Consider the following 19,980-nt stretch of genomic DNA (forward strand, 5'->3'; position numbering starts at 1 on the left):
AGAAGATGACGCACACGCACTCCTATTTTTTTGTTTTTTTTGGGGTTGTTTCATTCTTCATGTCCCCCCGGCCTTCAACTATAAATTACAATCATTTATTAACTGTTATCTATTCAATGTATAATTGAGATTTTTTACCCTATTTGAATAAATGAGGTTGAGTTTTGTTAGTATCATAAGTGTTATCATTGAAGATAAAGCATAAACCCTAATCAGTTTACTATATAAAAACTCGGAAAGAAAAAAAAAGTGTCAACTCTTGACTCTTAACAGATTATTGACTAATAAAACTTTTATCTTTAGTTCAAATGATAAATACAGAAGCATTAACTGGTTACCATCAATTAATCATTTAGTTTAAAAAGATCCACTAATTACTGAATTATTTATAACTTGGAAAAAATTTCCCGATTGAAAAATTAATTAGTATTAATGATATTAACATTTGTATGTTGAGATAGGAAGCCTATTCTGTTAATAACTAGAGAAAGATAAACTGAAACTATCTTCGTCAAATCTATTTAAATATAAAATAGAGAGTATTTGAAAGAAGAAATCAACATGATATTAATCAGTATGTATTTACATTTCCTTTTGAAATGTACTTGTTTAACAACAACAAATCGATGAAATATAGATCTGAAAGGAAGTAGCATTGAAATGAAAATAAGTGAGTACATTTAACATTAATAGACAACTCATAGCCCCCAAATGCCCTGGTCCGGCCTAGAATGGGGAGAATCCACTCTCCCTCTCCAAATGCTCTCACATGGCTAGCGAATATATAGCCTCTGTCAGGGAAGTCCTACTCACTGCCTTCTCGTGAAGGGGGTGTTCATTACGAAATTGAGAAGACGAGAAGAGAATGTCCAGCTCCTTAAACGGGTTGGTGGACACGGAAAGTCCACCTAGGATGGTTGGAAAACCCTGATTCCAAACCAATGGTGCACATGGGCTCCAGTATCCTGAGGGAACAAGTGGCGTATGAATCAATCGTTGGTCACCGGCTACCATGGGACTGCATTTCCTCACGATGCTCCACTGCCTTGTGGATCAGACCTTCAGGTCAAAGTTTCCGGGTGTGGTCCCCTAAGGAAACCACCTTTTTCAGTTTGGGCACCTGGGCAGTATCACAGCCCTCACAAATCAAATGAGATTTGTGTGGCGCATATGTATTCGGTGTCCCTTTGTACCAATATTTATGTGTTTAAATAAAACTTTGAATGTCAACAAGTAATTAATCTGGGACTTTTCTAACATCAAGTTACACTATTATATTTTAATGAGAATCTTAAATTTTCCACAAGAATTGAATATGAAAGGATCATAAATTAATCAAGTCATAACTTATCATAGGGCCTGTCAGAAATTATTCAGTAAATAAACTATATAAAAATTCTATTTGAAACTGATCCAGTGTTCTGTAAATGATCAGGAAATATTTCCTTCCCCATTACGTAGGTATAGTAGTGTAAACATAGCTCACTTTTAAAAATGGAAAGATTTCAAAATAGATTTAACAGATATCCGACAGACTTATTTCAGCAAAATAGTATTTGATCATTTAAAAATTTCAATTCCTCAACTTAATAAAGACATAAAATAGGAAAATATGGACCTTAAGAATTAAACTGAGAGTATTTCTATGCGAACTTAATGTCTTTGTATGGTTAGGAATGTAGACTAGTGATTCAACTCAGAAATAATTAACAATTCATCCCTTCTTAGTTACTAAGACTTCTTTAACTAATAATAGTCAATGAAAAGAAGTAAACTTAAGCTCATAGGTACTAATTGGGGTTTATAATTTGAAAACTTGTGAAATTTATTTTTCGGAATGACTACAGAAAATAGTTGGCATGATTAGTAGTCAGTGGTGGAGATTTGGAATAATTCATAGATATTCAAATACTTGAATATAGGATTTCGTTAGAACTATTACAGTTTAATTTAACTTTTCAACTGACTTTTAAGGACATTTCATTGTTCTGTCTTATTCTGCTATACGCGCTACAACCAGAATAACCACATGGGGATATTCGTTCAATAAAATATTAACCAACGTAATTTAGTTGTATTATTATTATGTATATTTTTATTGTATATTTATTACGCAACTAGATTAGTATATTTTTATATTGCGTTTTTCTTAAGCTTGTTTATACCATTAACTATTATTTTACTGTTTATAAATCCTATTTTGTTGCAGATCGATTATTCACAGCTTGCCCAAATTACAACAACTTTGAGTAACTTATGCAGAAGTATTATTTTTCATTTTGTGGTGCGATGCGGTCCAGTATTTTCGTACATAAGCCTATGTATGTTTAAAATTTAGTAATAACAGAAGCTGAAAACCGACGTTTTAGACTCATGTCATGACAAAGAGAAAAACCAATAGGGGCTTTGTTACGTTATCCCAACGTCAACAGTGCTGTTCAGGGGTATGATCGACCAAATATGGGATTATAAGAGAAATAGTGGACGAAGAAAAGATAAAATTAGGATTTCGATTGATGACTTTAGAACGTGATATCGGTTAGCATCTCAAAAAACAACATTTATTTATTTATTTAAACACATATATATTGGTACAAAAGGGCACCAGGTACATATGCGCCACACTATTTGTGTGTGTGGGCTGTGATACTGCCCGGGTGCCCAAACCGAAGCAGGTGGTTTTCTTAGGGGGCCACACCCCGAGCCTTTGACCAAAAGGTCTGATCCACAAGGCAATGGAGCATCGTGAGGAGATGCAGTCCCATGGTAGCCGTTGACCAATGACAGGTTCGTCCGCCATTCGTTCCATCAGGATACTGGAGCCCATGTGCACCATTGGTTTGGAATCAGGGTTTTCCAACCATCCTAGGTGGACCCTCCGTGTCCACCAACCCGGTTAAAGCGCCGGACATTCGCTTTTCGTCCTCTCACTTTCGTAAACAACACCCCCTTCACGAGAAGGCAGTGAGTAGGACTTCCCTGGCAGAGGCTATATATTCGCTGGCCATGTGCGAGCATTTCGAGAGGGAGAGTAGACTCTCCCCACTCTCGGCCGTACCAGGGCATTTGGGGGCCAAAAAACAACAACGCTTTTGAGTTTGAAGATGCATTGTTAAGTAGCGCTTAGGACATTGAGAAATATAAGCTACCAAAGTAAATGAAACTTCACCCAAACTACCATTTTGTTCTCATACAACTGAGTTTAACAAAGTGTTTATTAAGATAATATTATATTGTTTCATATAACCGAAATGAAATGAAATAATTCTTGAAATAAACAGATGTTCTTTTTCAGTCTATGAATAGATATGTTACGTATGTCATGATGTGTTACTAAACTTGTTTCACTCGACTGAGTATCTTGGAGTGAAAATGTTCTGACTCTATAGTCTCTAAGAAAAAAAGAATTTTGTAAAAACAATAAGGGAATACATGAAATCAAGGATTTCTGCAAGTGATAATCGGTATTTTATGCAATCCTCTTTTACACAATTCCTGTATATGAGTTTTGAATTGTTCTACACATTGTTCACAAACAGCTGTAATTAATGGAGTATTAGGAATTGATGGTATCACTGCAGTAGTAGCTGTATTGGATAAATTTGTATCTGCTTCTCTTTGTGTAGTATCATTATTACCATTATCCCCACTTGTACGTATTTCCACATTTCTAGCAACTGAAAATGGCATTATGCTTGCAGCTACGTCATTATGCACAGTATCATTGACATTATTATTCTGTAAATTTTGATCTGCACTATTATTGATTGGTGGTCCTGTTGCACTGTTTACAACAGGACTAAAAGTGATTGTTGAAAACGGACGACAATGTAATGAACAATGATTGGATGGAACACGTTCAGCACGACTTTCCATACGTGAACACGAATGAGTAAAACTCTGTTGAATATCTACAAGACATTTTTCTAAAACTTTTATTCTTCTCCTGAAAAAACAAAATAAATTTATTAATATTCACCGATTAATATAGAGACTTTCATTTACATTTTATTCGACCAAAAGAAAATAAAACGAAACTGTAGGAACGGTTTTTGACGAGACTTTTGATAAAATAAGCGATAATATTATTCACTGTTTAAGCGAAAGGCCTGACCGGGAACTACTTAAACTTTCGCTTTTCACTCATATGAAGTCAATCACAAGGAGATAAATACGATATCATTAATTCAATAGTCGCTGTTTCCAATGTATAACCCCCATCCGATGACTTTGGTGAGAGCTGTCTTGCACCTACCATAGTTGACTAGGACCTTGAAAAACTCACCTAGACACTCGTCTCCACTGATAAGGATATAACTGAAAAATTCTTCAGTCAGTTACAATTAACTTATAGCTTAAGATGGATGTGCATTGGCCAAAGTTGTCACATTACATTACCACAACGAGATCTATTTACGAAAATGAATAGTACAAGAATTAAAATAGTATGGTAATGATAATGAGGAAAATCAAGCGTTGAGAATGTGGTTTGAAAAGTATAAAGAAAAGGGTACTGAAGATGTAGATCAAGAGTAATATAAACAGTAAATAGATCTGAGCTACTGTGTTCGATTTGAGTTATCGCGCGGACTCCAACCAAGTAGCCTGTATTTACCAATACGGCTTAGATTAACGATCAGCGACTTCATACACATACGTCACATCTTATTTCTTGGTCCTTATCTTTCTTCTGACCTAATTTTGCACTTTTAAACATAGACAGTCGAGGTAGACAATGATAAAATATACGTAGCACACATCCCGACCACCTTAATTGAAGTTTTACTACCTTATCATATGAGATAATCACGTTGTGAATTAGTTCTTAAACTACTATTGTTGTATTAGATAATATTATTGATTTATCTAATTAAACTGATCAGTGTAATAAATAAATTAGTTCGTTAAATGAGTGCATTGATACTAGTGTCTGGTAAATCCCATTTAGTAGTGATTTGAACTGGGAATCGGAAATAAAAATGTCAAGAATGATGTAGATAAAACCGGTGGACAAGTGGTGGATCAGTGGTTAAGGTGTTCAACTTTTGGACACTAAGTCGCAGATTTGCAAGTAGATTTATCTACATCGGTTTGGGCAACCGGGTAGTATTGTAGTGAACAGAACGCGACTGGGGACAATCGAATGTATTTAAGCAAAGATTACAGACTATCTCAATAAATTCTGATTACCAAACAATGAACAGTCAATTTGCAAATTAACAACCAATTGTTTCAATCTTCACTGTTTCTTCTCTTATTCCATTGCTCATGCATTTTCCAGACGTTTGCGTTTCATTTCAGTTCTTTCCTCATCGGTCTTCTGCCAAAATACATTCTATGTCTGACCCACACCATATACTACTTATATGGATATAAGTAGACCACACCACAGTATCACTATCCCTCACGACCACTGTGTCGCTTAAAGCCAAAAACGCGAATTCGTCTGGTTGGTAATACACTAGTAATAATACTAAACAAGCCTTAAACAATCCAACTAATGTAAGGTAGGCAGAAGAAATACACACTTAATAATTTCTAGATTGAATGTTAAGTACGTTATTATTATTATTATATTTATTTAAACACATAAATATTGGTACAAAGGGGCACCGAATACATATGCGCCACACAAATCTCATTTGATTTGTGAGGGCTGTGATACTGCCCAGGTGCCCAAACTGAAAAAAGTGGTTTCCTTAGGGGACCACACCCGGAAACTTTGACCTGAAGGTCTGATCCACAAGGCAGTGGAGCATCGTGAGGAAATGCAGTCCCATGGTAGCCGGTGACCAACGATTGATTCATACGCCACTTGTTCCCTCAGGATACTGGAGCCCATGTGCACCATTGGTTTGGAATCAGGGTTTTCCAACCATCCTAGGTGGACTTTCCGTGTCCACCAACCCGTTTAAGGAGCTGGACATTCTCTTCTCGTCTTCTCAATTTCGTAATGAACACCCCCTTCACGAGAAGGCAGTGAGTAGGACTTCCCTGGCAGAGGCTATATACGCGTGGCCATATGAGGGCATTTCGAGAGGGAGAGCGGACTCTCCCCACTCTCGGCCGTACCAGGGCATTTGGGGGCTAAGAGCACAATCTATTAATGACCTACAATTATTTTTAAAAGCGAAGTAGCCAGGTCACTACAGAATAAAATAACTTCTTTTTTCTACCTGAAATAGAAGAATGATAACATCGAATACGACGGCGAAACTTGGTACCGTCTTCTAAGAATCATGAGCAAATGAGTAAAATATTTAACTGGGAGTCATACGGTTTAGCATCATGAGATATTGTGAAAATCTTTTAGAATATATAACCATACGTAAAAACAGTTTAAAGGAAAATAGCTCACTCAAGTACTTCATTTTTAAGTTCTATTGATAGATTTATTTCTTCAAACGCTTTAACCATTCGACCATAATCTAAACGAGCACAAGAATCCAAAGCGGCTTGTCGTAATCTACTCAAACCATATAAGTCAGCTATTCGAAGAAACAATGGTGCCGTCACATCATTGAGACGAAATGTAAGTGTCCTCTCAGCCAAGCTAACCATAGAATCGATTTGGTATCGATGTAAAATGGGCAGCAACTTTTCCGCTGTTTCGACTCGAATATGAAAATGAAGAAGATGAAATATGACAGAAAAACGTGACTAATGTGAAACTAACCTCTTCATTTTCAGAAAAATGGTACATCACAGTTTGGGGATTAGTAACAGATAACAAAAAGACAAAACAGGTAATTCGAGACTACCAACTATATGAATAATTGGTACTAAACACTTTGCAGTTATTTTTAGGTAGTTTACTACCTACTTAAAACACATTTAAGTAGATTGTTTAAATGAGTATAACATTTCACTGGGAGTTGCAGAGTTTAACATGAGATTATGGAAAACTTCCAGTATATATATATATATATATATATATATATATATATATATATATATAATATTTGTTCAAGTGTTGTTCACTTCGGAAATCAAGCTTATTTTGCTTCAAACGAAAATACATTTCAGATAAAAAAACGACTAATAAAATAAGAGTATGCTGAGTGAACAAAGTTATACATATCAACTTATGCATATGCGCGCTGCATATCTTCTGATATCATTACAGATGGATAAAGATGCAAATCCTAGAAAAGCAAAGATATAGGACAGTAAAAAAACAAGGTCACACAATCATTATTTTCAAGATAAATACAAGACCAAACCATTTGTTCAGCCATGAAACCGTTATCAAAGGCAATGGAGCAAATAATTATAGTATAAATAGGAAAATAATAATATTATCATGTTCATCAGTAGATAAACCCAAACGTTAGTGGATATATTAAATATTACTCTATGTAATGGTTGTGCCACTGACAACTTCGGATAAAGTTATTGAGAGCTTTCCCATCATTACAAATCACTCTAAAGTATCTATAAATGTGATGTCGTTCTGGGGAGCTAAATATATCAATCATCTTTAGTTTGCTGACTGCCAATCGATAGTATCATATTTATGGTCATAAAATATTGTACCAAATAAATATGTAAACTGGGGTCATGCAAAAGCTTGTATCACAAAACTCGAGGTTTATTAATCTTGCCTTCTTCAAAATACTTTACATTGGTGGTAACACATCCAACTCATTACGGTTTCCACGGTCCAATCAGTACCTAGGGGTACTCAAGAGTCCGATTCTCTAGTTACCCGTTAGTTCACTAAATTTCCAAGTCCCGGCCATATTAGATTTAGAAAAAAAATCTCAAGGGTTAAAGTCTCGTGATCAGGGGTGATGCATAATAGGATTCGGACCAAGAACTTACAGTTATGCTTTAACTTAAATCCAATGACGATGACGTTAGAGAAATATAGATCGTTAAAAACTTCGTATATATTCACTGACTCGGTGGAGTTAGTGATCATGGGGCAAAATAAGTGAAATACGGGAGTATGTTTATTTCAGATATTTGTGTGAACAGCAAACAAACAACAGGAGCTGAAGCGATGAGAAAAGCATTATAGCATATCGATCTAATTAATTGTGAATCTATAAAAACATTCAAGGTTACAAATGAATAACTAAAAAAGCCAAACATGGGAAGTTACAGAATAACCAATGATGCGTCTGTCTAGAAGTTGCAATAAATACACATATGTGTTACAGGCAGCCGCTACAAGCCACATTTATAGACAATCATGGGTAAATACTAAGGTGTATTGTTTTTATGCAACAGTAATTCACCAGCAACACAAGAATCTATTTGTACGCGATCCATAAACATTCTAAGAAACTCCACGTAGAATTCAGCACCACCGTTTGCCCCCTAGTGAGAAAAACCTAATGGGGAATACCGCGAATGCTAGAAAAATTAAGTCCACGTATTTGTTAGACAGATTATGTAAATGTAATTAATAAAATGAGCAGTCAAACTAAAATGAAATAACATACCTGTCATATCACAACCACCAGGTGTGTACATGTGACGTAACATTTCTCTTATGTCATCAAATTCATCAACTGGTATAACAACTTCATTTTTTTGATTTTCCTAAACAAATTAAACAAAACATAACTAACGAGGAATAAGAACAATAATGTAAACAAATAGCAGGTTTTTAAAGGCATTATTACTAAAAGCATTTAAAGGGAAAATAACCCCAAAATTGACTGAATATTAAAGTCGAAGATCAAACTTTCTTTTAATATTACCCAAGAAGTTAGAAATAATACGCAAATATACTATCAAAGTCATCCTATTTTATATAATCAAAGAGGTACCAAGTGATATTTATTTATTTATGCACCGAAGTCAGTGTTTCAAGATTGTGACACCAAATGAATTATCGTCGATGTGCTGGAACATACGATGCCGAACCTCAATGTTGTTGCCACAGGATAACAGAAATCCTTCGGAGACAATGGCGATAAAACACAGAAGGTCGCTTAACAAAATCAACTCGGAGAGGCAAGGTTTCACAAGCATAGACCAAGACTACTCTTTCCGACCCATTATAGGCTTTCATTAAACGTGGATTAATCTCATCAGTCACATCATCACCAGCACTTACGCAGCTATCCAGATACACAAACTACTCGAAGGATTCTGTCTATTCACTTTCAAGAGTGAGTGCAAGTTCAGGATCCTGACAGTCTTGCAAAAGTACTATACACTTGGATGCAAGGCGAATGCTACACTCCAAAGTCGTGCAAGGAGGAAGGATGACAGATACATTCCAAGTGAGGACCGGAGTCGAACAAGGCTGTCTACTCCCCCCTTTCTCTTTCTTCTGATGGTTGACTGGATTATGGAGACCTCCACATCTCAGGGGATGCACCGAACAGAATGAACAGCTTGAATGCAACTAGACGATTTGGACTTCTCAGATGACCTGGCCCTTCTATCCCATACAAACCAACAAATGCAGGCGAAGACAATCAGTGTAGAAGCAGTAGGCCCCCACATCTACAAGGGAAAAAGTAATATCTTCAAATACCACACAGAGAACACCAACTCAATCATAATTGATGGAGAAGTTCTAGAAGAAGTGGGAACTCTCAAGTACCTGGGAAGAATTATCGACGAACAAGCAGGATCTGATGCAGACGTAAAGACAAGAATTGGAAAAATAAGAACAGCATTCCTAGATTCGAAGAACATAAGGAACTCAAAACAACCATCAACCTACATCAAAGTCAGAATCTTCAATACGAACGTTAAGACAGCTCTACTGTATGGAGCTGAAACTTGGAGAACTACTACAACTATCATCAAAAAAGTACAAGTATCTACAAACAAATGTCTACGTAAAATGCTGAATGTCCACTAGCCGGATACCATCAACAACAGCATACTGTGGGTAAAAGCAAACCAGTTTCCAGATGAAGAGGAAATTAAGAAAAGATGCTGGAAGTGAATAGGATATACATTGTAGAAATCACCAAACTGTATCCTAAAGGGAAACGGAAAAGAGGGGAAACAAACATACTCCGTCGACACTTGGAAGCAAACATGAAAAGGATGAATAGCAACTGGAAAGGATTGCTCAAGATAGAGCCCAATGAAGAATGCTGGTGGGCGGCCTATGCTCTTCCACGAGGGGTAATAGACGTAAGTAAGAAAGTAAGGCATATGACAGAATTATGAACACAGACTGTCAACTAACTGAGGATTGGAAGGCTTAGGTATCATCGCACATTAAGACAATATCAACCACAAGCTCAAGATCGAAAAGTCTTTTTTTAGGCATTCGATCCACACCACCATCAATTACATCCGACAGAGTTGTTACCAGAACGTCATTGATAGCTAGGTTGAAGAGGAACGGTGAGTTGGGAAACCCTGCCTAATTCCAGTGCTTTAATGAAACAATAGAGGTAATTGTATGACCTCACTCTGTCTGAGGTGTTTGTATATAGGGCCTTCAAGATATGAATAAACTTCTCAGGAACGCCCATTTTCAACAGACGATCCCAGAGAACAGTCTTGTCTAACGAACCGAAGGCGGTCCTGATTTCGAGAAACACAACGATTTTTGGCCTGCAATAAGTATGGTGGTGTCGCAATCGGAAGTACACGTATCCCCCGATAGTTGCGAAAACGACGTGAAACCTTTTCAAAGATAGAAACAACTATCCACTAATCCCACGATGCTAGAACACTCTAATTGCCAGATGTTCGTAAACAATTCAGTTAGTTCCATAGCCAAAAAATCGTCATCATTTTGAAAAAGAGCCGGAGGTAAGTCATCTGGACCTGGTGATCTGCGGCATTTCAATGGCTGGGTGTTCTTGCTGACTTCCGCCTTGTTAAGTGGATCACCAACCATGGAGGATAGGATAGCCTGATCGATGTTACCGGGAGAGTAGACCGTTTAGACTGTTCTTTGAAAATCTATCCATTGCCCAAGATTACAGATGTGTGATTGAGATCTTATTGGCTTCACACATTCTTTGACTCACACCAGACTTCTTGCTAACAGTGACTCGGATGAGTTGAAAGAGCATCCGAGAGTTAGCAGATGCAGCTGCTGCTTCCAACTCGTTAGCACGCCTCGACCAACAGGCTTCTTAGTCCTTGCGCAAACTTTGCACAATTTCATTACGTAACAACCGTGCTTATGGTCAAACTTGCGGTTACTCGGAGTAGACCGATTTGCTTTAACGAGTTGTAAGGAGTCTGTATAAACTCAGTGCTTATCAGCAGGATGCTTCGCAAAGCCGCGAGCGACTTTACTCACCACTTTCATGACATCATGCAACTGCAGATAACCCTCATCAATATTTTTCGGTGGGTTGATAGATAGCCTTAAAACTAGATCAGTTTGATATTCAGTTACAACAGAAGCTAAAACCAATTTGCTGACATCGACCCAATAATGGTGATGAATTTGCCGGCCAGTGAAACCGGAAATAATACTAGAGCAAACAAGGGGATGATCGGGGTCTAGGTTGTTGCAAGAGTCCCAAAATATCCCTTTTCAAGTCCCTAGAAGCCAAGAAACTCCAGGAAACCTTTTATCCGATCAGCCTTGAATAGAATCTGTTTTTTAATGTTCAGTTAGAAGAGTGGTTACAGTATTTATCATTCGAGTACCTAAAAATGAAACTCAATGATTAACAACGAATCACAAATTAATGTAGGGGTTTGTGGAGATTGTAGAATTTAAGTTTACATTACGGACTGATTTCAATTAGGTAACCACTAATGAAAACCAGTAAGCACTAGACAGCTAAGAAGTCTCGCGAAAAGACAAAACAAGCTATCCAGTGCTTTCATGTTTTCTGTGGTTATCTAACTAGAATCAGTCCCTGAAGTGAACTGTGAAATTCGCGATTTCTTCAATATATTCTGTCAACATCATATTAATATATGACGAAAACCACACAAACTAGTTAAAAACCAAATAGTGATTCATTGAAGAATATCAGTCTCTAATGAAAAAAACTTTCTTCAATAGTTATTTATATATTAGACTAAAGAAAATGAGTGGACAATAAATAAAATTGCTTTCCCCCGTCTTAATTTATAGATTTACTAGATAACCTGGTTAATGATTGAAGAATAACTATTTGGCAAAGATACAACATTTTGAATGGATTTTTAACCAATAAAGATTTATGTTTGATTAATTTAACAACTAAATAGATTATTCAATAAACGTATTCAAATCACATGGCGCGATGAATCAGAATCTGAAATATACAGGTTATATATATAACGCCAAAATACAGCTTTATAAGAAAATTGAAAAGACTTTTATCTATATAATACCAAAGTCCATTAAATCAGTAACATAGGTTCAGGGAGACATAATTTTTCTGACCAAAAAAAGTCTAGGAATAATTACAAAAACAACAACCTTCATCATGTACACTTTGACTACCATAACTGAGTATAATGCATTGTACAACGATCAAGAAAAGTATGTCTATTGTACATAGTGAAGATTAGAAAACGAATACCATTTAAATAAAATAGATCGAATATTTCTTGAAGAAAAACGATTAAATTCTGTCTAGATTGTTTTCGTTCAATAAAAAAAGTTTTCTAAACTCTTTTAAGAATATGTAATAGCAATTATTTGCTTCTCTTTAGTTCAACTTTTTATACTATTTGGTTTAAAATGAATGCCACTGTACAATAGTACGACAATGTTTCATTGATTATTTTTTAAACAATCCAACTAATGTAAGGTAGGCAGAAGAAATACACACTTAATAATTTCTAGATTGAATGTTAAGTACGTTATTATTATTATTATATTTATTTAAATACATAAATATTGGTACAAGGAAGCACCAGACACATATGCGCCACACAAATCTCATTCGATTTGCTTGAGGGCTGTGATACTGCCCAGGTGCCCAGACTGAAGCAGGTGGTTTTCTTAGGGGACCACACCCGGAGCCTTTGACCGAAAGATCTGATCCACAAGGCAGTGGAGCATCGTGAGGAGATGCAGTCCCACGGTAGCCGGTGATCGACGATTGATTCGTACGCCATTTGTTCCCTCAGGATACTGGAGCCCATGTGCACCATTGATTTGGAATCAGGGTTTTCCAACTCCCCTAGGTGGACTCGCTTTGTCCACCAACCCGGTTAAAGGGCCGGACATTGGCTCTTCTTCCTCTCAATTTCGTAAACAACAGTAATGCCACGAGAAGGCAGTGAGTAGGACTTCCCTGGCAGAGGCTATATATTCGCTGGCCATGTGAGAGCATTTGGAGAGGGAGAGCGGACTCTCCCCACTCTCGGCCGTACCAGGGCATTTGGGGGCATGTTAAGTACAACTGAAAGTATTTAATGTACAACAATCACACTAGATGCTTTATTTAGCTAACCAATAAATATTCATAGACAGAAACTGATATGATAACTATTCAAGATGTGAAACTTTTGCAGTGGAGACAACCACGATTGTCAGTCAACCATCTGAATAAAATAATTTTCATATGTAAAAATGGTCAACAAAAACCTCTTAGAATATATTTTCTTACTGAAATGTGTTGGGTGACCAGATCGACATTGATTTTATGGATAGATTTTAAGTATTATTTCTTTTTTTTGTCTGCATACTTTTACTAGGTATTTTTTTCGATATCATCCTATATTACGTAAAAGTTTTGCGGAGATTAATTGAAATGTTTGTCTCAATTATATCGATCCGATAAGTTGTAATAGTGAAAAAGTGAAATATATCTTAGACCTTACAATTCTCTATTAAAAGTTAGCTTCTGAAATGAAATAGCGGCTTACAGCTTTTGATTTGTACATTCATGACACTCATATTTTGTAGTAGTATACAACCAAATGAACACACTAGGTAAATTTGTGACAAGATAAGGAGTATAGAATGTAATCTCATATCAACTATGAATAAATGCGATTGTCTTTCGGATGATAATAACATATAGAGGAGAAGACTATGATAGGTTGCTAACTTTTAAAAAATTCATATTATAATGCCAGTTTTTAAGTCAATTATAAGCTGACTCTATTTACGGAGTGCTATCAATATGAAGATTGGTTAAATACTCTTAGACTGACTGTAATTCATATACACGAACATATACGATATTTTCCTTACAGAATTTCATATAAATCACTATAAAAGCAATATCAATAAAAGTATAGGGATACTTTTTCCTACAAGTTGTATTTTCTTAACTGCTGAATTAGCTTAATTATCATTGTCAAATATGGATGATTTTTTAATGTGACTTGTTGATTTTTCGCCGTAAATTTATTGAATCTCCATGATAGGTCTCCCTAGTGAATTATGATCGAATGATGGGAATAGATTTTTTGTTATGATGCTGTTAATGATTAGGTGGTAAGGTGCTAGGAGTCAAGATTAGTAAACTTGAACCAATTGCACTACATATATACTAATTTCCTATATCTTACAGAATTTTAAACAAAACTAATAATCACTCACAATGCATCGATTTTGAAACATAGCTTTGAATACTGGTGAATATATGGATAGAATAGCACGATGACAATGAAGATTTCTACCCTGAACAATCAGAACAGCATCACTGAATAGAAATGGACTGCTAAAGTCTAACACATCATGTTCATCTTTCTGCGGTTCAGTATCATCAACGTCACAACTGAAACAAAATAAAACAAATTACAATCAGTTATGTTTCTACTAATGCATTGAACGCAAATTAAGCTTTAACGTTTGATAAAATATCATCTGGATGTTCTGAAGAAAAAATTTCTCGAAACTTCGATTATACTTTGGATACGTTTAAAAAAGAAGATAACTTACAGTTTAAACCGAATACATTCATGAGTCAAATATTTTTATTACGAATTAAAAGGCAATAAAATGTGTACTTAGTGTACAAAAGGCAAACTGTGGACACGATTGAGACATTTATAGAGTTTACAGATTAATTTCTATCACAGATTATGAACTAGGAAGCACTGGATAATGGTTTCGCTTAACAGAAGACGATATAAATTCTCACAAGTTATGGGAAAAATCAGTTGAAAAACAATACGCACCGAAAGATGTTATTGAAGTTTTTGTTGTTACATGACAAACTGACCTTCTTTAGACAACTATCTAAAACAATACACTTTAACAACTTCGCAGAATGTTATGCCCCGATAAGGACAATGAATGGTAACATGGGATCTATCTATGAACCAAGATTATGCATATATTTTTTATCGTATAATCGTTAAATAACTAAACTATTTATATTCGTGTCCTCCTTATTATAAGCTTTATTTTGAACTATAAACTACTGTAATACAATTTACCATTCCTGAATTATGCCCTGTCTATTATTTAATATCTCCCCTATTCACAGCCACATTTGGCTGAATCTTGTACACATGTTATTTTCTGTTTTATTGGTACGGTGCGGTCTGTCTGTTTGGTATATAAACTCAGTATGTTTGAAATATAATGATTCATACCGCAGAGGCTGTTCTGCACTTGACTGACTGGGTTAGGAAGAAGCAGAACCGATAAGTACTCAGGCTGCTCGTACGGTTTTCGTGTGTCACTGTTCCAATCGATAATTCGCTGCTCTCTGACTGGCGGTCTTATCACGTCATACGTTAACAAGGCATCTACTCGATCACAAGTTATAACATAAAACAATGAAAAAAGATAACTCCACGGACTGAAACAGTACGCTTTCTTGTGAAATCTTTTAGAAAACTACTTTCTGAGTTCTGTTGTTTTATACTGCCACCCATCAACATGTTAATATTGTGTTTGCTAAACAATATTCCGGGATTATGGTGAACCAGTAAAAGGAGCCTTAAATATTCTCCGCTATTTTTTACGAACAATTTGTTGCAAAATCCATTAAGAAATTGGTTCGCAAGTCACCTAGTGTAATTTGGAAACAACTATTGGTCTAACTAAAATAATACAGGCAGGGCGTGTTGAGCTTGCAGCCTAATAGTTGAAAGTCACATGGTTCAACCGCTAAGCCGAATGTATTTCATCCTCAGGAACATGATATATAGAGTAGTTATCAATATAACATTCCCACTTTATTAAACATAAAGCGTGCAACACAAGTTTTACAAATTCAACACACTTTCCAAAGAGTAAATATTTATTAAATGCTCATATTTTCTTGCATATGAATAGCTCAACAGTATCTTTAGTTGCATGTAGTTTGCATCCATTAATATTGAAGTTTAAATAATCTCATAGAAAGACATAGATTTCTTATTTTATCAGATGACAAGTATATCAATGATCATACTCAATCAAACAAATTTTAACTAATTTACTCTAATTTTACCAATATAAATTAAAACACATAGCATGTTCAGAAATTATATACGTTATTGATCCAGTGTACAACACATATTACCGATACTAAGTTAATGACAGTTTTGATGCTTCATTAAACTATAATATTAGTAATCTAATAGATCGAAGAAAAGCCATTTGATCATTGTTTCTGTTAAAAGCATCAACCGTTCTTCACATTAGCAAGATTTTAATGAATCAATACATAACCAATTATGCTTTAACTTAGTGACAACTACGATATTCAAAACAAATGTAAAAATGAGGTCAAATTGGATAAAAATAGAGATACTTTATAGAGACTAATGTTTTTAAACATTGGATGGTTATTTAGTGCATAAAATTATAACTCTAATTAATAGATAAACTAACAGTTCAGGTTGAGTATTAAGTAAATGAGCATATAAAAGACGCTTACAATATAAATGAATGATTACTTTAAGTTGTATACCGTTCTCATTCACAGCCAGTAACTTTTCTAGCAAAGTAAATAACTAGGTTCGAAGTTATTGGCTGGGTTTATTAATTTGCCTGTAATAGGCGCCAAGATGATCCGACTAAAGCTAAAGACCTTGAAGATAAAAACATTCGTTCTGCTAAGGTTTTACAAATTTCTGATGGATAAAGATGTTACTGACATACATGCAATAAAATAAACTTACACTAGTAACCAGTGGGACGCAACAAAACTCACTCCTTATCGAATACGCTTATGCACTGACCAAGAAGGTCGGACATCAATTATTGCAGTTATAAAGCATTTTGTTTACAATACAAAACAGTATACATACCTAGTTTGAATGGTAAATTATATTAAAGTTTGCTAGTTTCTGAAACTGGGCCGGATTATTTTAAAAACCTATGTTTTTAATAACTGGTTCCCCTGTTTGCACTCCAATACCTAGTACATAATTTACAGTTTGACGTGATACATTACTTTCGTGCCGAATTCATCTAGTAGTAGATAAACACGTTATTGAGAAAATGATTGTCTTTCCATACTTACAGAGAAATTATCGAATTCAATATAAATGGGGCTTTAATAATCATAAAATGTAGCAACTTTGGCCTTTTTTCGACCTTAGAAAACCTGATGTCTGAAAATATGGATTATTTTCACAGTCAATGTGCTTCTCATTAACAGACACTACACTGTAAAAAAAAGACGGTAGCCAATTGTTTAGCAGGCTTTAATATAACTAAATCAAGTTGTGCCAAAACTAAACGTTGATATCCAGCCTCTAAGTGTCAGTTATCATCAAACTTCATCTATGGAGGGTATTTGATCATGCCATCAAGCCAATGAACAGATAACAAGGTCGAACGATTGTCATGAAAATTAGGTATATCGAAGTCGTAACGGGAGGGTTAACTGGATATATTACATGTTGATGTCCACCCGTTGCTCGAAAACGCTGAAATCTAAGAATTTAACGGTAGTATACAAATCAATTCAAGTTCCTACACTTCAGACCAACGTAATGATCAAATTTAATGGAAAGCTAGATATTGAGAATATAATTAAAAAGGAACAAACAAGGTCAAAGAATGAATAGTATGGAGTGACACTATACTTAAGACTTGTTACAAAACGATAACATCGCCAACTACAGATCATAGTTATCTCATGAATCGCAACCTTGGTCTACACTTGTCGACACAGCTTAAATATCAGAGATTATAGTGGGCGAAAACAAAGCATACTACTCAATTTAGATCCCATCTTTCAGGCAGTATTACTCAAGAATCCAGTGAACAAATGTTTTGTTGTCCAGTCGTACTCACTTAACCAATACGGAGGGAATCTTAAATTCATTTAAAAATGGCAAGATTATTATATCTACATGTGTTTCTCTTCCCTTAAATGCAAAATGCTGCTTTAGGACGTCGATGTCATGGCCTAGAGTTTTTAACGATATTAGGAATTGCTTTATCAAATATTATATGTTTACAACTATATGGAACCCTGACATGTGAATAATAGGGATTGAAGTGGTTGGGTGCGTTAACCACTTATATTGGAAGTCTCATTAGCCCTGATGGGTTGGTGTCTCAACAAATCTCGGCGAGGATCAAGAAAGCTCATTCGGATTTGTCAACTGTCACTTTTTGCGCAGGTGAGACGTCCGTCTGTCATTGAAAGAGCCAATATATTATTTAGCAGTTTGCTATTTTATCTTATGGCTGTGAAACATAATCTATGAGGTAGTGTGTTTGTGTAGGCTACGAGTTTTAGACTACATGTGTCTTCGAAGTATTGTTCAAATCATTGAACGAAATGAACGATGCTGATGTTAGACGTAGGACACCATGTTAAAGCGTAAAAATGGTTGATCGGGCTGCAAACTTTCATCGACCAGGGGAACTGAAATACATGAATCAGAAGGATTTATTTTTTATGTTCTTAGGATTTAGTCTTTCTTTATACGTACCTTTTCATTCCCTTCACCGGAACCATCTCATTAGATTTGTGTCTAGTGAGATGGTTCCATATATTTTCCATACTTTCAATAATACGTTAATTGTGACGCTGTAATGTTAATTACCGTACAAATTTCTAGATAATTCAGAAGCAACATGGCCTATCTGTTATACAACACTAAGTAATAGAGATAGCTTAGAAAAGTTAATTAGGACTGTCAGACAAACAGTATCTTCACGGATTAATGTTGCAGTGGAAGCACTTCCAAAAGTACACATAAGTCGGAAATAACTATAACACGAAGTTCGAAGCCAGACTAAAGTGACGAGGCCTAGATTTTCAGCTATTGTGGCTACTAACACAATGACAAAAGAAATGCTCCTCAAATCAACATAATATAAGAAGCTAGTAAAGACCAAACACTGACTATTGAGTGCTCCAATAAGTCCACAGACCTACAATACTTTGGTCAAATGATTGAATCGTCTGATTTCGTTTATTGTTGGATGGGTACCTTACCGAACTGCACATAACTTCTTACAAATTGAAATCTAAATGTTTAACAACTACAAATTTCCATTTGAGATAATCGTTTTATTGCTCTTGAAGGACAATCCCTGGTTCCATCATAGAGAACTATCTGTCGCGTTAATCAAACCAAAACTACTGAGCATATACTGCAAGAGCTAAATACTGGGAGAAACTTATGTAGGACTTAACTAGAAGTCACCATAACCAAATTAAGATATCCCGCTGTTAACTCTCAGACAAACATTGACTTAGTGTGTCAACAATAATCCTCGCCAACAATTTGAATTGATAGGGTTAGTATTAAAGTGAACATTCCCATGAAAACATTTGACGGAACAAAGTTAATGAAATCGCCACAACCAGACAAACATTTTGAACATACAAGTCAGAATATTGAAACAATAATAATAATAATTAAAGCAAATCTAAACAAGACATAACTTGAAAGTATGAGATGCCAGACCAAGTAAGTAGATATAACAACAAATCATCAACTAGAGAGTTTACAAGTACTTCTTTTCAGTTTCAGAAGAAAATTGAAATCAATAAGCAACAGAAATGGACGATTTCAGTTTGTGGATTTCCAGACCAGAATCATGTGAAACTACAACTTACTCGGCTTGTATGGCGATTTCGCTCACATTTGGAGCCGTGCAACTTAATCTTTCGATTTGTGCTGCCCGAAAGACCGACATTGTGTGTAGTGAGGATATTTTTATTACTGGCGGCT

At 35.5% G+C, this 19,980-nt stretch overlaps 2 protein-coding genes across 2 annotated transcripts; both read right to left on the reverse strand.

Annotated features, from left to right (window-relative positions):
* Positions 1-3,438: 3,438 nt before the first annotated feature.
* Positions 3,439-3,876, reverse strand: Smp_175970 (hypothetical protein; the record flags this gene model as incomplete). Its single annotated transcript, XM_018792885.1, has 1 exon — positions 3,439-3,876. One exon carries the CDS (start codon positions 3,874-3,876, stop codon positions 3,439-3,441), a length of 438 nt encoding a protein of 145 aa, XP_018644027.1.
* A 2,478-nt stretch (positions 3,877-6,354) lies between these two features.
* Smp_175960 (speckle-type poz protein, putative) lies at positions 6,355-19,945 on the reverse strand (the record flags this gene model as incomplete). The annotated part of the gene is made up of 4 exons (XM_018792886.1): positions 6,355-6,614; positions 8,451-8,550; positions 14,441-14,618; positions 19,866-19,945. The coding sequence occupies 4 exons, from the start codon at positions 19,943-19,945 to the stop codon at positions 6,355-6,357; spliced, it is 618 nt and encodes a 205-aa protein (XP_018644026.1).
* Positions 19,946-19,980: the final 35 nt, after the last annotated feature.

Source organism: Schistosoma mansoni (genome assembly GCF_000237925.1).
Source record: "Schistosoma mansoni, WGS project CABG00000000 data, chromosome 1 unplaced supercontig 0153, strain Puerto Rico, whole genome shotgun sequence".
NCBI lineage: Eukaryota > Metazoa > Platyhelminthes > Trematoda > Strigeidida > Schistosomatidae > Schistosoma > Schistosoma mansoni.